Source organism: Tursiops truncatus, chromosome 12 (genome assembly GCF_011762595.2).
Source record: "Tursiops truncatus isolate mTurTru1 chromosome 12, mTurTru1.mat.Y, whole genome shotgun sequence".
NCBI lineage: Eukaryota > Metazoa > Chordata > Mammalia > Artiodactyla > Delphinidae > Tursiops > Tursiops truncatus.
The window spans coordinates 23846975-23862550 of record NC_047045.1 but is presented as its reverse complement, the minus strand read 5'-3'; the positions used below and the strand labels follow the sequence as shown (position 1 = coordinate 23862550).

The following is a 15576-nucleotide window of genomic DNA, read 5'->3' as shown; positions in this document are numbered from 1 at the left end:
AAAACTACAAAAAATGACAGAATGTTTTCCAGGAGTTCATACTTCTTAATTGCCAAATTCAATGACCTATTTGCAATCCCAAATGAGTTAAACTTACTTCTGTACAGCATTTATTTGGCTGGCTATTCCTTAACTGAAAAGCTCTCCTACAGTGATATTCCGATCACCATTCCCCCACTTTTTTGCCTGTTCCTTTTTGGTCTCAAACTGAGACTCAGAATTTGACATTCCCAGGGTTTCATCCTTGGTCCTTAAACCTTCATCTCTAACTCCAATTTTCCCAGTTAGGCTTCAGGTCAAACTGACTAAAGTTTAACAGCTAGTTTAAAACTAAAAATTGTGTTGATAGTATTGATACAACACCGGCATTACTTTCCGCCTTATAGATATTCGGACTTAGGTTCTACTAGCCTGTGAGAATCGTAATTGTTTTACTCTGAGCCTATTTTCTCACGTCCTGAAAATGGCAACAAAAATATTTAACTTGCAAGGCTACTGTTAATGATTAAACTATAAATGTAAAGCATCCAGCACAGTGCTCTGCACTCCAACACGTACCATAACACACCCCATAAATTCAGATGAACGACAAATTATGCCAAATTATAAGTATCTACCTTACCTAATATTAACTTCTGTTCGTGAGGCTACATAGTGTTAATCAGGTTACACGCGCTGGCTCGCTGTGTATTATTTTCTTTAGAATTTCTCATAGCATCAGGGACTGGCTCAAAGTAACAGTAGCAACCGCTTCCTTCCAAACACATTGAGGGAAACACATTTTCCAAGGCTTTTTAAGAAATAGTTCAGTTTAGCTTAGGGGTGAAACTGAAAAGTAAGCTTCGTAACAAAAACTCAAGCCAACACTACCGTCCGTCTGCAGGTCTCTGAGGGAAAAGGGAGCGGGGTCACAACATAGTTCACGAAGCAGAGTACAAACCGAAGGTTTTATCTTTCCCGCCGGTTCGTAGAGGACCAACCATACTGATAGTCCATCATGCTCTGCGCCACTTCCGTTCGCGCGTTTTAATTACGTCACGCGCCAGTTCTCGCGGTATCTTCCGGTTGCTGAGGCCCTTTAACAAAGATCTCGCGAAATTTGTCCAACGGGTCCAATCTAGCCTCTCACCCTCCCCCACTCCACCCCCAACCCGTCCTTCCTTTCTCTGTCTCTGTCACCAAACTCTCTCCTCCCCTCCCTTGAGCTCACCGCCCACCTCTGGTTTCCGATTTTAGACCGGAACCGGAAGTTTTGTGGGCGGGCCCGGCGGAAGAAAACGCAGCGGAGCCTGAGCCGGGACTCGGCTGTGGCCGCAGCCCCTGTCCCCGCCACGGACCGCCGTGGCTCCAGGTTGAAGGTCGGTCCGGAGGCCGGTGGGCGCGGGTCTCCCCCGGACTGTCCGGGCCGCAACCATCCCTGGCCCCCCGTGTTCCGCAAGGGATCATGTCTACAGCCTCCGCCGCTTCTTCGTCCTCCTCGTCTTCCGCCGGTGAGATGATCGAAGCCCCCTCCCAAGTCCTCAATTTTGAAGAGATCGACTACAAGGAGATCGAGGTGGAAGAGGTGAGCGAGGCCCGGCACGGAGGCGCCGGCCCCGGCCGGTCCAGATCTCTTCCTGGTCCCGACTCTTAAGGCGCCTCCTCGACCCCTCTGTTTCGTGGGGTCCACCGGGTGTCCCCACACTCCACGGAGACCGGGTGTAAAGGGGACTCTCCGCGTTCACCTGCTCCGGTGTAGCTCTCTTTTTTCCTCACTTCGGCACTCTTGAGTTTGAATTTGATATTCCGGTGCCTGGATTTGGGTCATCTCAAACAGAGAAGGATGAACTGGTGCGGTCGTGTGGTCCACCAGTTCTCGAATCTGTTGAGTAGTAAAATTCATCAAAGACCATGGCCGTTTTGGAGTTTTGGTTCTCTAAGGCATAGTGTTGTTAAGGGCTAAGGATTTTATTATGTTCGACTTCCAGCTCAGCGTCTGGCGCCCAGTGAGTGTTCTATGGATGCTTGATAAATTAATACATCCCCAGGTCTAACACAGTTTTTCCCCGAGTACGGAATGGTTCTCAGCTTAGCCGATTCCATAGAGCAGTAGTCGTAATAGTAAGTGTTCTGCCTTCAATTAGACTACTTTAGATTGATTTCACCTTTAGTACTGTAGACTGCTATACGATGAAAAGATGTTTCAAGTAGCATATTCTGAAAAGATAACTAATGATTTTGGTGACAACCAGAATATATCAGACCAAAAATCGCTGTTAGAAAACCCGAATCCATTCTTTATTCTGCAATAAATTATTTTAGAGCAAGGTAATAATGTGCCTTTAATAACTGCTTCTTTCCAAATTCACAGAGATTGGTTGTGAAGTCCACAAAATTTAGAAAAGTAAAATCTGTATATATGTAAAGATACACTTTAGAAAGTGTTAAAACTTTGGTTGAAAATTGTATCTGTTATTTACCATTTATCATTTTTAAAATGTACTAAGCACCTTACATTACATACACCAAAAAGAACCCTGTATGTCCTATATTACAGACTGTCAATTACCTCTACTTTAAAAATTCAAAATTATTTTTAGGTGGTGGCAAGCTAAAAGTAGTGAGATAATTATCCTTCAACAAATAATTTTTTTCTATGCATGTTTTGGAAGAATAATGGACTATTTAATCATATTTTTACTTGAATAAAATAACCTTAAAGGTCACTGAAAACAACCTCATTTTACAAGATAGTGTAAGTGGGAAGAGCAAAGCCTTTGGAAGGAGTTAGATGAAGGTTCAGTATATCAGCTATGCCACTTATTAGCTGTATGATTTGGAGCAAGTCTCCTGACTAACTTTGTTAAGCTTTCATTTCCTTAACTGTAAAATAGGGATAATAATTTCTATTTCATTTTATTTGTATAACAGATTTTATTAGGTAATACATGCAAAACACCCAACACTGCCTGACACACATTACTAGGAAACTGAGTTACAGAGAGGAACAGTGACCTGCTTTAAGGTCACATGGCTAAAAGAAGGACCCATAGTTTGGAAAGAGGGGGGAATTTGTGTGTGTGTGTGTGTGTGTGTGTGTGTGTGTGTGTGTGTGTTCTGTTGAGGCTATGATAAATTCCTTTTTAAGAATTGGATAGTTGATCCAGCTTTCATGGCTAACATTCTTTCTTTTTTAAGAATGAAAATTTGGTGAGTCAGTATAAAAGAATTACAGTTTTTAAATAAGCATTTACGTCTGCTCTGTGGTGAACTGTTATGCTTGTAGACTACAGATTGTCATATAATAATAACTTATACTTCATGGTCTTCCAAATGCTTTCACAGACTTACATCATTTGGTTTTTACCACCTTAGTTTTCCCACACTACTTTCTAAAGCATTTTACATTCTTGGTTACTAAGGTGTCATTTATCATTTTACTGCTCTTCCTCCGAAGCCACTTAACTTCTGATTGAGGTTCTGTTTCCAAAGACCCTTCCTTCAGTTTAGATAATGTTTCAACTTTTCTTTGGTATTTTTAGGACATTCCTGAGGAGTAAATTTTTGTTTGTAGCTGAAGTTTTCTAATGTCAGGCAGTCATCTAATTTTATTCTTCTCACTTTTTTATTACGCAGTTTAATTTCATGTTAAAGATTGAATTTAGACTCTTCTAATGTTAAAACTGTTACATAATTTTCATTATATTCTTTATTTTCACATTAAAACAGTGTTACATAGTCTAGGGTGCACAGCACTCGGTAACTATTTCTTAACTTAGATTCTACTTCTGGCTTAAAATCTTGAATAAGAGAACAGAGAAAGGTGACTAAAAACAAAAAGTATTTTATGTTGCTTTCAGTATTTTATGTGGTACCGGTATATTGCATATAAATAAAGAAAATCATATTCTGTTTCTCAAATAAGTGTAATTGAATCAGCATTATATCGATTCAGTTGGAAACTATGTAAGAAAAATACTCCAACCATAAGCCAAATATGCATTCATTTCGTAGGTGCATATTTTTAAGGCATCAGCTGATTTTACGCCTTACATTTCTAATATCTCTAATATCATGACTCTAATATCTCTAATATCATGATTTTACGCCTTACATTTCTAATATCTCTAATATCATGATTTTACGCCTTACATTTCTAATATCTCTAATATCATGACTCAGTAATATCAGCGTGGAACTTCCTAAATTCAGTTCTGATATCAAATTATGTCAGGTCTCAGCATCAGAAACCTATGTAGGTACTTTTTTTAAAGTCATTTAGCTTTTGTCGTTGTGAATCTGAGTGTAGAGACTGTTGGAATAAACTGTGAGGTATGCACATTGTGGACTAGCTTGCAAGAAGTGGTGAAGGCAGTGTGTTGTGGTAAAAAAGTGTACCCAGTAGGCTGGGTATTTAGAAAATGTCAATGCCATACGGATTTTGCCATAATGTGTTTCAGTAACTTTGAGCAAGTCACCTTATTTTTCTGGGCCTCTGATTTCTCATGTAAAATAAGAGATTGAACAAGATCATGTAAGGTCTCTTCCAGTTCTAAAATGAAAACACATTATTGCTTGCAGTATTTATGCTGTGTTTCCACAGTAAGCTTTAAGAACAGTGATCATGACCTCTTGTGGACTGTAGTTTGTGACTAACTAATCCTGGTTAAATAGGGCAAATGATACCCCCATTTTACAGATACTGACAAATGGTCATAGAATTTGATTTGCCAGAAGCCTCATGTCTAATTAAATGGTAGAGCCAGGAAATGAATTTGCGATTTCTCACTCCTGAGTCATTTGCTCTTTCCATTTGGATTTACAGGGTCACTTTGGTTCTTTCTGAAGTACTCTGTAACCAAACCTTATTGTAAGAATGGGGAAACAAAATACTGATTTCCTTTATAATAGTTGGTCTTGAGCATTTAATGAACAGTGTCTTCTGTGGATAATACTGCTAAGATTATGGAAGATGAATAGAAGGATCCTAGGATTCTCTCCTTAAAAACTTTGACTTACTGTGAGGCTAGATTTTTAGGACCACAAATTTAAAACTATGAATGTAATGTTAATTGAGCATTTAACCCATAATTTGAAAGTAGAGTTTATCACAGAAGGCTCCATTGAGTGGGAAAGATTTTGAAACTACGTTTTGAATAAAGTAAGCATCAGAGATTGGGAAAGATACTAAGATGAATTTTCTTTGCAGTTGTTCCTCTGCCTCTAATGCTCTTCCCCCCAGAACTTCAAATGGCAGACTCCTTCTCATCATTCAAGTCCGACTTCAAATGTTACTTCCTTAGAGAAGCCTTCCCTGAGCAACCTAGATCTTTGTCATTTTTGTTATCCTTCATGGCACTTCCCAGTAACCAAAATTATGTATCCCTCCAGCAAAGTTTAACCTGTCTTATTCCCACTTGTAACTCCAATGCCTAGCATCTAAAGGTTTTCTATAAATAGCTGCTGAGTGAGTAAATGAAGTTACCACAGCATAATCATGAGAATTTTAGTGTCTGGTTCTCTTATATGGTCTGGTTCTTTTATGTGATATAACCAGAGGTTAAGATAAGTTAGTGATTCGGCTAAAGTAGCATTTACACTAAAAATGAAATCTGATTCTCTTTGCAAATGTTGATTCCATTACAATCCATTATACCTAGCAAATACTTCGGTTTAGCCGGGGGTAAAAGATGCTGCAAAGGGTGAGGTGCTGAGAGTAAGCCATGTATTGGTGGGCCTTTACTAAAATGCTAAAAAGACCATATTTAGTATGGTTGCTTTTTAAAGGGGAGACCCACAGTGTTGATGTCAAGAATAGCATATGTGCAAGACACATATAATCATTGCAGCATTTATATCTTCTTAAGTTTCATCATGGAGACATGCAAAGATTTTGTTTTAAAGGGAAATACAGGAAGAACTTTGGTAGTGATGTACATTTTGTAATTTTACGTTATAAGTATATGGGCAACTGATAACAGAGAAAAACCTAACTTACAGTGGCCTGAATAAACTGATTCTATAGATTTGTTAGTCAGTATTAATATTATGAACATCCAAAATTATTAATAAGCTCTTCCACGTGAAGCTTAGTAATTATCGTATTCAGTAGAAATCTGTAATTGTTATCTCAGTGAAGAGGTAACCACAGCGATAACTTTTATATTGTGCATGTGTAGCTTAAAAGATGACATGGGCATATTATTTGAAAGAAGGGCCTATTAAACAGGTTGGATGTCTTATGGCTGCTTTTAAAAGACTGCATGAAAAAGTCAAAAGAAAGTTTGAATAATCAAAGTTTTACTTTTATGTTATCAAGTCTGTCTTGTCAGCAGATGGCAGTTCTACTTTGCCACAGTTTATTAATAGATATTGAAGTTCTGAAATAGTTGGAGGCTCCAGGTTCTAACTGATAAATGTTAAGATCTATGTTTGTTCTGTCATGTTCCAAATTTCTAGCCAGAGTAGTGGCAGCACAGCCAGGGTCCATTCACATAGACCACAGAACAGAGCCAAAGCAAACTGACAGCTACAGTCACTGAACTAAAAATAACATGAATTGGGCACAATTAAGAATTATTTCATAGTAAATTAAGAGCACAGTGGCATACATGCTTTTCCATGTAGTTTTAGTTTAGGTGGTTTTTTGTTTTTAAAAACCTAACTTGAATAAAGGAATGGAGTAGTCTTCCATCTTAGAGAAATTAGTTTTTAAAGGAGTTGCTTTCTTTAAACACATACACCAACTTCTGATTTTGGTTTTTGTGCCTTTTAATACTAATTGCATGGAAATATTCTATAATCATCTCTCTTATTCTTCTGTACTTTTTATTAAGAAATTAAATTTAAATCTGCTTTATTACATGAGACTAAAGTTGTGGACCCAAAACCATGAGGGCTAAACCATAGGGGGAGAGCTACATATAATAAGAGAATTAATCTGAGAACATTTTAATTTAGAAAACATTCATAAATTCAGAAGGAAATATTTCTAAATTGATTTCCCTTTTAAAACCAAAGTTCTCTTTGCGTTCCTCTGTTCTTCTATTTTTACATCTGAGGGATTGTGAAAAATATCTGAAATATTTATTTCTAGGTTCACCATTTTGGATGGATGTGTGTGTTGGAGGGGATACTTGTAATTTGGATGTGCACCATTTTTTACACTCTTGGTGAAAACTGATCTTTGGGGAAAGCTGTCAGTTCAAACTAATTGTTAATGATAATATGTCAAAGAACCTTACTAAGATATGAATGCAATCCAAAAAGCATATTTGATTGTGAACTTGAATTAGAAATTTGGTAGTAAGTAAAAAGTAACTTCCTTTCAGTGTTTTGTAGTTTGAATATTAGTTTTTTCATTGTTTACCTCAGTTGCCATTGTGTCGCAGTTTGCCATCTGTGCCACTCTTTTGTCCTGATCTACCATGTGTCAGGAAAAACATTAGGTTGCTCACAAGAATTCTCCTTTTCCTTTCTTCCTGCCCAAGATGTCATGTCCATATTATTTATGGAAAACTTCAGCAAGGGAGGGCTCTCTGGTCTATGTCATGGTTTCCAGTGAAGTGTCCTGTCTCACAATGATGGTTTTAATATAACCTAATACAGTAATTCTCAAATATCACAATCACCTGAAGGATTTGTTCAAACACAGATTGCTGGGCCGGACCCTCAGACTCAGTAATTCTGGGTGGGAACCTGAGAATAACATCTTCTCAAATTTCTAGGCAATGAAGATGCTTCCCGCCCAGAGACCACACTTAGAGAGCCATTGGCTTAATGCTTTTGCTGTTTTTATGTCTGCTTTCTTCTTGAAACTCTTCTTTTTTGGCTTCTTGTGGCACTTTCCGGGTTTGCCTGCTACCTTATTGACTGCTGCATCTCAATGTTTGCTGGTTCCTTCTCCTCTGTGTTCTAAATGTTGAAGTGCTTCAAAGCTCAGTTCTGGGACCCCAGTATTTACATGTTATTTTTTGGTCACAGCATCCAGTTGATTGACTAGAAGTACCAACTAAATGCTGATGACTCTCCCAAGTTTTCATCTCCTGCCTGACTTCTCCCTGACTCATGTTTCCACTTTCTTTCTTGATATCTCCGCTCGGATCTAATAGGCATCTTAAGCTTTATATGACTAAATCAGAACTCTGTGCCATTAAAAAAAAAAAGAAAGAAAATCTGCTTGCTCCAGTCTTTCTTATCCTTCACTAAACTGGTGCTGAGTCTAGACGTTATCCTTGATTCATCTCTTTTCCTGTCCACCTGTCCTGCCTGCATGGAGATCATCATTGACTTTACCTCTAAAACCTATCCCAGATCTGCCCATTTTTCTGCACTACTATCAACCTTGTCCTCAAAGCTCTTCTCTCTTGCTTGGGCTGCTTTTACAGCCTCTACCTGGTCTCTCTTTGTATATATGCTAGCTTCCCTACAATCCATTCTTCACACTAGAGCCAGAATGATTTTTTTTTTTAATGCAAAATCATGTCACATTCCTCCTTAAATTCCTCTAATTGCTTCCCATTACTTAGACTGAAATCCACACTCCTTTTCATGGTGCCAAGAGCCGTTCAGGATCCAGAGTCTGCCTCTATCTCCAGCTTTATCTTTTTTTATTTTTTTAACATCTTTATTGGAGTATAATTGCTTTACAATGGTGTGTTAGTTTCTGCTGTATAACAAAGTGAATCAGCTATATGTATACATATGTCCACATATCCCCTCCTTCTTGCGTCTCCCTCCCACCCTCCCTATCCCACCCCTCTAGGTGGTCACAAAGCACCGAGCTGATCTCCCTGTGCTATTCGGCTGCTTCCCACTAGCTATCTATTTTACATTTGGTAGTGTGTATATGTCAATGCTATCTCCACCTTTATCCTGCATCACTCTTCCCTTTTCCCACTATGCTCCGCTCACACCAAACACTCCAAGTATTCCTCTAGGTCACCACTAAAGTATCACCTTTCTCAGTGAGGCCTTGCAGGACTATCCTGTTTAAAACTGGGGTGGGGGTAGTGCACACACGTGTACACACACACACACACAATTATGCTGCTTTTCTTCTTAGTGCACTTATTAGTTTCTAAAATATATCTTTTCTTAAAAAAATAAATCTTGCTTCCTCTTTATGTGTCTCCCTCCACGAGAATATAAGTAGTTAGAGCGAGGATTTTGGTTTGGTTTGTTCCCTTCTTTGTCTGGAATGCGTAGGATAACGCCTAGTCCCTAGATGGGGTTCAAATATTGTTGAATAGGAAATGAGGGTTTTTTTTCCCCCTTTAGGGCCTTCACATTAGTTGTTTCTTCTTGTTTGCTCGGTTCCATGTGTCATTCAAATATCAAGTTAGTAACCTCCTCAGATGGCATTTCATACTATCCAGCCATAAGTTTCACCAGTCTCTTTGTCACATTATTCAATTTTTGGTTTTCTACACAGCATTTATTTTACAAGCTGATATTTTTCTTATTCATTTTTTTGTCTATTGACTGTCTTTTCTTTCCTCTCCCGGCCCCCCTTAAATTGAAAGTACATTCCTCGTAGATCAGGGCCTTTGTCTTATTTACAGCTGTATCTCTTGTATCCCAGATGGATATAGTAGACATTCAAGAAATATTGGTTTAAGAAGTAAAGAAATGAAGTTCATCATTCTCTTGGCATTAGCCTCACTTCACCCCTCGAAAGCAGGAGATCTTACCCATTTTTCCCTGCTTGCTGACTAGGCCTTCCCCTTTGGCTTTCATTGATCCTCTGAAATTCAGCTGAGCTCTACATTTAGCTCCCTGTATTTGAGCTGTCTACCATCCAACAGCCTCCCTCCTGCAGTCAGAAAACTCTTCAGTTACCTTGTTTTTCTCTTGGCAAGAGTTTTTCTGTATCATTTCCCTGTACTGTCGGGGCTGAGAGAACCTGGGTAGGGCCTCCCTCTGACTGTCTCCCTTGCCACACTTACTCATTTGCAGCTTCCCATGTTGGCAAAGCATATCCTGTGAGGCTGCTTCCTCCTGGGGATCTCAGTGAGAAGTTGGGAGGGAGGGGGCGTGGGAATAAGTCTTTCCGGCCCTTGAAACCCTAAGTCTGTCCTGAAAGCTGCCATCATGGACTCTCACTTTTGGCTCTCTTCAGCCGGGAAGTGTTTTTTTTAAAAATTTCAATGCTGTTGTTTTGTCTTGAATTTCTTCTCTACCTCATTTTCATCCCACAAAGGCAGGAATCAATTCTTTGTATATTTTTTTTCTTTCACTCCTAATATTTATGCCATTTGAAAAAATGAGAAGTCACATTTTGATTCTGTGATATGGTGATTTATAAGAAATAGGTACTTGGTCGTTCAAATGATCAAAATATATTTGTCATATATATATTTGGTCTTTGTCTACAGTTCCTGGCTCACAGCTCCCCAAACTCTCTGATTTTCGTAAGTGAAGAGAGAGATAAAGATGTCTCAAGGTTAATTTTGGACCACACCTAAGGATGGGGCTGGTTGCCAGGAGAACCAACAATGTGATTAGAGGGTTGGGATTTTCAGTCCCACCGCTCTGACCTCTGGGGAGAGGAAAAGGGCTGGAGGTTGAATCATTCATGGCCCTGTGATAAAGCTCCATATAAACCCAGAAGGACAGGGTTCAGAGAGCTTCCAGGTTGGTGAACACGTGAGGATTGGGGGAAAGTGGGGCACAGAGAGAGGGTATGGAAGCTCTGTGCCCTTTCCGCTTACCTTGCCCGGCTGTTCCTGAGTTATATCCTTGTGTAGTAAACTGGTAATCTAGTAAGTAAAGTGTTCGAGTTCTGTGAGCCACTTGAGCAAATTAATCAAACCCAAGGGAGGGGGTCATTGGTACCTCCAGTCTATAGCTGGTTGATGAGAAGCCCAGGTGATAGATAACCTGGCTTGTGACTGGCCTCTCAAGGGGGAGGGGTTGCACTCTGGTAGAACTGAGCCCTTAACCTGTGGGATCTGATGCTCTCTCCAGGTGGATAATGTCAGAATTGAGCTGAATGGTAGGATGTCCAGCTGGTATCTGAGAATTGCTTGGGAGTGTGGGGAAACCCCCCTCCACACATTGGAACTGGTGATCAGAATCATTAGATACACAGAAATATAATTTGTGAAGCAATGACTCTGTGCCTCTAACCTTTGAATTCACAGCAGTTATTTTTTCTATCATGTGTTTCAGTTTATGTGTACAACCTTGGGCATCTTGGACTTACTTTATTATCATTTTAGATCTGTTGTTTCACCATACAGGTGAAATATAATATGGCCCTAATGTGAGTGGAGGCTTCTTAAGTACATGGGCTCTCATCTTACATGAATATGCCTGTTTGTATTTCAGACAGTTCAAAAAATTGCTTTCTTAAACAAAAGGGAGGAAGCTTATCATGTCCTTGCTTGCCCACATTTTGTTACCATAGTTTTACGTTGCAAACTCAGAGTCAGCCATCATCTCAGCACTAGGTGGCATTTGTGCATCACAATTAGTCATGCACACCTTACACAGTTTTTACAACAGATGTATGATCCACAAATGCAATGTTTGGAATCCCTGCAGGGACATTTCTGAGAATAGGAAAATGAAACAAGAGGAGACCTACCGAGTACCAGTTGCTTTGATGTATATGTAAATATATAATTGAAGAATATATTAAATTACTCCACAATCATTATTTCATAGTAATATCAATAAGTTGGCTGGTCTCCATCCATGCTTTCTTAGCCGACATTGTCATAAAGTTGAAATTCATTTTAGGACCTGTTTGCTATTCATAGTGGTTAATTGTGAGAGAAATGAGGAATATAGCTCCTGAAACTGATTCATACCCTACTCCAAGCACTTATTATTCTTTTGTAATATTGAAGAAAATGCCTGGTTTTGACTTATGAACACTATAGATATTCGCTGAGGAAAATGTAAGCATCTCCCTTTTACTGTTGAGAAAGCAGAAGCTCAAAGACATTAACTTGCCCAGTATTGGTAGCTAATAGGCAGACAGAACCTACATTTAAACTCAAGTCTGTTAGGTTCCAGATCCTAGGTGTACTTTTTCTGTTATTCTGATAGTACCAGGTTTAACCAATAACCATACACGTTAAAGTAACTGAATGACAAGTCCAAATAACTGACGTTGGTTCCTTTCCCTCATGAGAGGTGTGGAGGAGGGCTAGAGCCTAAGCAGGAGGTCCCTGAGCACCCAGGGCTAGGAATGGAAAAAGGGAAAGTCACTAAAGGAAAGACAGCCCAGTTTCCTTTAAGTTAATGACATCCAGAGGCTGAATATAGAGTGAATTGGTCATTACATACTCTAGGCTTCAAATCCTGGCTTCTCTGACCCTGTGATCTTGGGCAACTTGCAACCGTCTGACTCAGTTTACTACTTACCTTAATGGAAGAGGATTAAATGTGTTAATGCATGAAAGCACATAGACTAGTAGTACCTGGCACATGATAGGCATTCAATAAATGTTAACCATTTGGGTGGTTTTATACATTAAGCAACATGAGAAATGTCCATACTGCTTTGTGTAATGTTTGAATTGGAATTTGAGGTATGGCTAGAATGGCCATCCATCTCAGTTTACAACTACTGTCCTGGTAGTTATAAGCACCCCTTTCTTACTCTACAAGGAGTCCCTGTACATGTAAGTTTGCCTAAAGTGAAGACTCCTCCTCCAAGAGAAGATATAACTGCTCCTTTCTGAAATATAATACAGATATATGTGTACAAATCAGGATCTCTAACATTCTGGTGTTAGACTTCCTGGCATCAGACTGCACTTGCTCTTTACTAGCTACATAGCCCTGGGCAAGTTAGTTGATTTCTTTAAACCTAGATGCTTCATCTGTAAAATGAAGATACCTCTAGTACCTGTCACCTAAGGTTGTGTAAATGATGTAATGTATGTAAAGCACTTAGCTTAGTGCCTGCTATATAGAAAGTGCATCATAAATGAGAGCTGTACAGGGAATTAGATTTTTTGCTTAAGGAAGTACTTAGGTCTGTTGGAGGTTGAAATGGAGTAGATGGCACCTAACTAAGGTCATTTACAGTGATAATGTAGAATGATTTTGTTCTAACAAGTATCTAAAGCTATTCTTTTGTTGTTGTTTTAATATTTTGGCAAATTTCAAACGTTAATAGAAGTCGAATAGCCTGAGAGAGGAATGAGTTCATGAGCTACCCATCAGCTTCAACAATAATACAATATATTGTCAATTTTTATTTTTAACTTTTAAAAAAAACTTTAATGAGATATATTTTACATATCATAAAATTTACCCATTTGAAGTGTACAATAATTTGTACAAATTTGCTAAGTTGTACAAACATCACCAGAAATCAGTTTTCAAACATTTTCATCACCTTGGTGTAGGATTCCTCCTACCCATTTACAGTTAATCCCAGTTTCCACTCTTAGCCCCAAACAACCACTGATCTACTTTCTACCTCTAAAGATTTGCCTTTTCTGGACATTTTGTATAACTGGAATCATACAATATGCGATCTCTTGTGTCTGGCGCTCGAGCGTAGTGTTTTTAAGGCTCATGCATGTTGTAGCATGTATCAGTAGTTCATTCCATTTTCTTGACAAATAATGTTCCATTGTATAATATGATACTATGTTTTTACTGTTCTTCACAGTGGCCAGTTTTTTATCATCTCTATTTTTAATCTTTCCCATCTACTCCCTACCCCCACTGAACTATTTAAAAGCTACTTTTTAATTTCATAAATATGAGAGCTTAAAACATTGATTATATGTTTCTGCTTTTTATTTATTTTTTTCCAAGCCATCTTCTCTCTATCCTCTCATTCATCTTGCCTGTTTTAATTTGTTTTCTGTCACTAAGAGTCTTTTTTTTTTTTTTTTTTTTTTCGGTACGCGGGCCTTTCACTGTTGTGGCCTCTCCCACTGCGGAGCACGGGCTCCGGACGCGCAGGCTCAGCGGCCATGGCTCACGGGGCCCAGCTGCTCCGCGGCATGTGGGGTCTTCCCAGACCGGGGCACGAACCCGTGTCCCCTGCATCGGCAGGTGGACTCTAAACGACTGCGCCATCAGGGAAGCCCTCTAAGAGTCTTTTTTGTTTGTTTTCAGTTTTGAGAATGAAGAGATGTCTAGACCATAAACTTTCAAAGATAGAGACAGTACATTTCATTATCTCCTCACTGTAATGAAAATTCATACCTACTCAGTGGCAAATCCAGATCGTGATGATTTCTAAAAATCTTCTTTAATAAATCTTTCAGATTGGCTTCATTGTTATGCATTAGGCTGTTATTTGTTTCTGATTCTCGTGAGTTTTTTTTTTAAAGGTCGTTGGAAGAGGAGCTTTTGGAGTAGTATGCAAAGCTAAGTGGAGAGCAAAAGATGTTGCTATTAAACAAATAGAAAGTGAATCTGAGAGGAAAGCTTTTATTGTAGAGGTAAGTTGAAGTGTCATTTCTGTTGTGTAGTTCTTCACCTAAGATACTCTGTGAATTTAATATTATGAAAAAAAATGTTTCTCGGTTGTCATTTCTCTGTATACTTGAACATCAGCAGTTTGGTTGAACCAAAGGGAATGCCATAGGAATATTTTTTCATTCACACTCTTAATTCTGATTAAAAATTAGGGGAAAAGAGAATTAGCTACATAAATGAATTCGTCCCTGAATTAAAATACAATCTCTTCCATGTAATTCAGGTCTATTTCAAGGCATGTAATTTAAATTTTAAAATAGAAAAGAAATGGTAATCTCTCCCATTATCTAAAATTAAGAAGGGAAATTTTATGCATTCATTTTTGACTGAACATTTTTAGAAATTCCAATGGGATTATTTTAAGGAAAAACAATTTCAAATTGGTTTCTCTCATTTAACACGAAAATTTACAACTCTCTTCTCTTACATATTTGATGATGGAGGAGAATTTGATAATCATGAGATTATTGTATTACCAGCTTCATTCTTTTATGCTGTTTTATATATTAGATCACAGTATTTCAATAAATCAATGGTTTTATCACTTTTTAACTTCATTGGCCAATAGATGAGTGGTCTTTACCTTATAAACCTTCTGAATTTATATCTGTGATTTTATTTAATTATAATTTCAAAATATACTTCATGATACTTTTTAATGTATAACATGAAGAAATGAGAACTTAGTTGTGAGATGATGAAGTGGATTTTTGTAATTAGTTGAATGAGTTGAGAAATGCTGATGAATGGTTTGATGTCATCATGAAGAAAGATGATCTATAGTAGTATGTTCCAGGAGTCTGGCTTTATCTTGCCTTATTCACAGTTTTTGTTTATGGTTTATATGAGGTCATTGATCGTATACTCTTGTATTGGTAGTTTCCTAAAACTAGGTAAAAATATGTGTTAAAGGCTAGCAATCCAGAGTCAAAAAGATCATAATAGCTTGGAGAAAAAAAGTTTCTCATCAAAGTTATGTATACATGTAATTTGTTGATAAATTGTCAAAGGTTCTCCATGTATTCTTACTAAAAAAAAACGTTAATCCCCGTACCTCCTCGCATCAAGTTTTCTGCTTCTCAGAGGCAACTACTTTGAGCTCATCCCTTAGTTTTATATGGTATCCCCCAATCCAGAGAC

The 15576-nt window shown here is 38.3% G+C and overlaps 1 protein-coding gene and 1 long non-coding RNA gene across 5 annotated transcripts in view; one reads left to right on the top strand and one right to left on the bottom strand.

Annotated features, from left to right (window-relative positions):
• Positions 1 to 989, bottom strand: part of LOC117314471 (uncharacterized) — a 534931-nt gene extending 533942 nt beyond the window's left edge. For both annotated transcript variants that reach the window (XR_004529213.2, XR_012324749.1), the window contains exon 1: positions 623 to 989. This is a non-coding gene — a long non-coding RNA (uncharacterized lncRNA). The remainder of the gene's footprint in view (positions 1 to 622) is intronic.
• Positions 990 to 1191: 202 nt separating this feature from the next.
• The window catches only part of MAP3K7 (mitogen-activated protein kinase kinase kinase 7), a 100991-nt gene continuing 86606 nt past the window's right edge, over positions 1192 to 15576 (top strand). For 2 of the 3 annotated variants that reach the window (XM_019929442.3, XM_073789440.1), the window contains exons 1-2: positions 1192 to 1564; positions 14289 to 14399. In XM_019929442.3, the coding sequence (XP_019785001.1) occupies positions 1445 to 1564; positions 14289 to 14399 (231 nt within the window). In that variant the 5' untranslated portion in view covers positions 1192 to 1444. The remainder of the gene's footprint in view (positions 1565 to 14288; positions 14400 to 15576) is intronic. The other variant, XM_019929443.3, reaches the window with a different exon arrangement.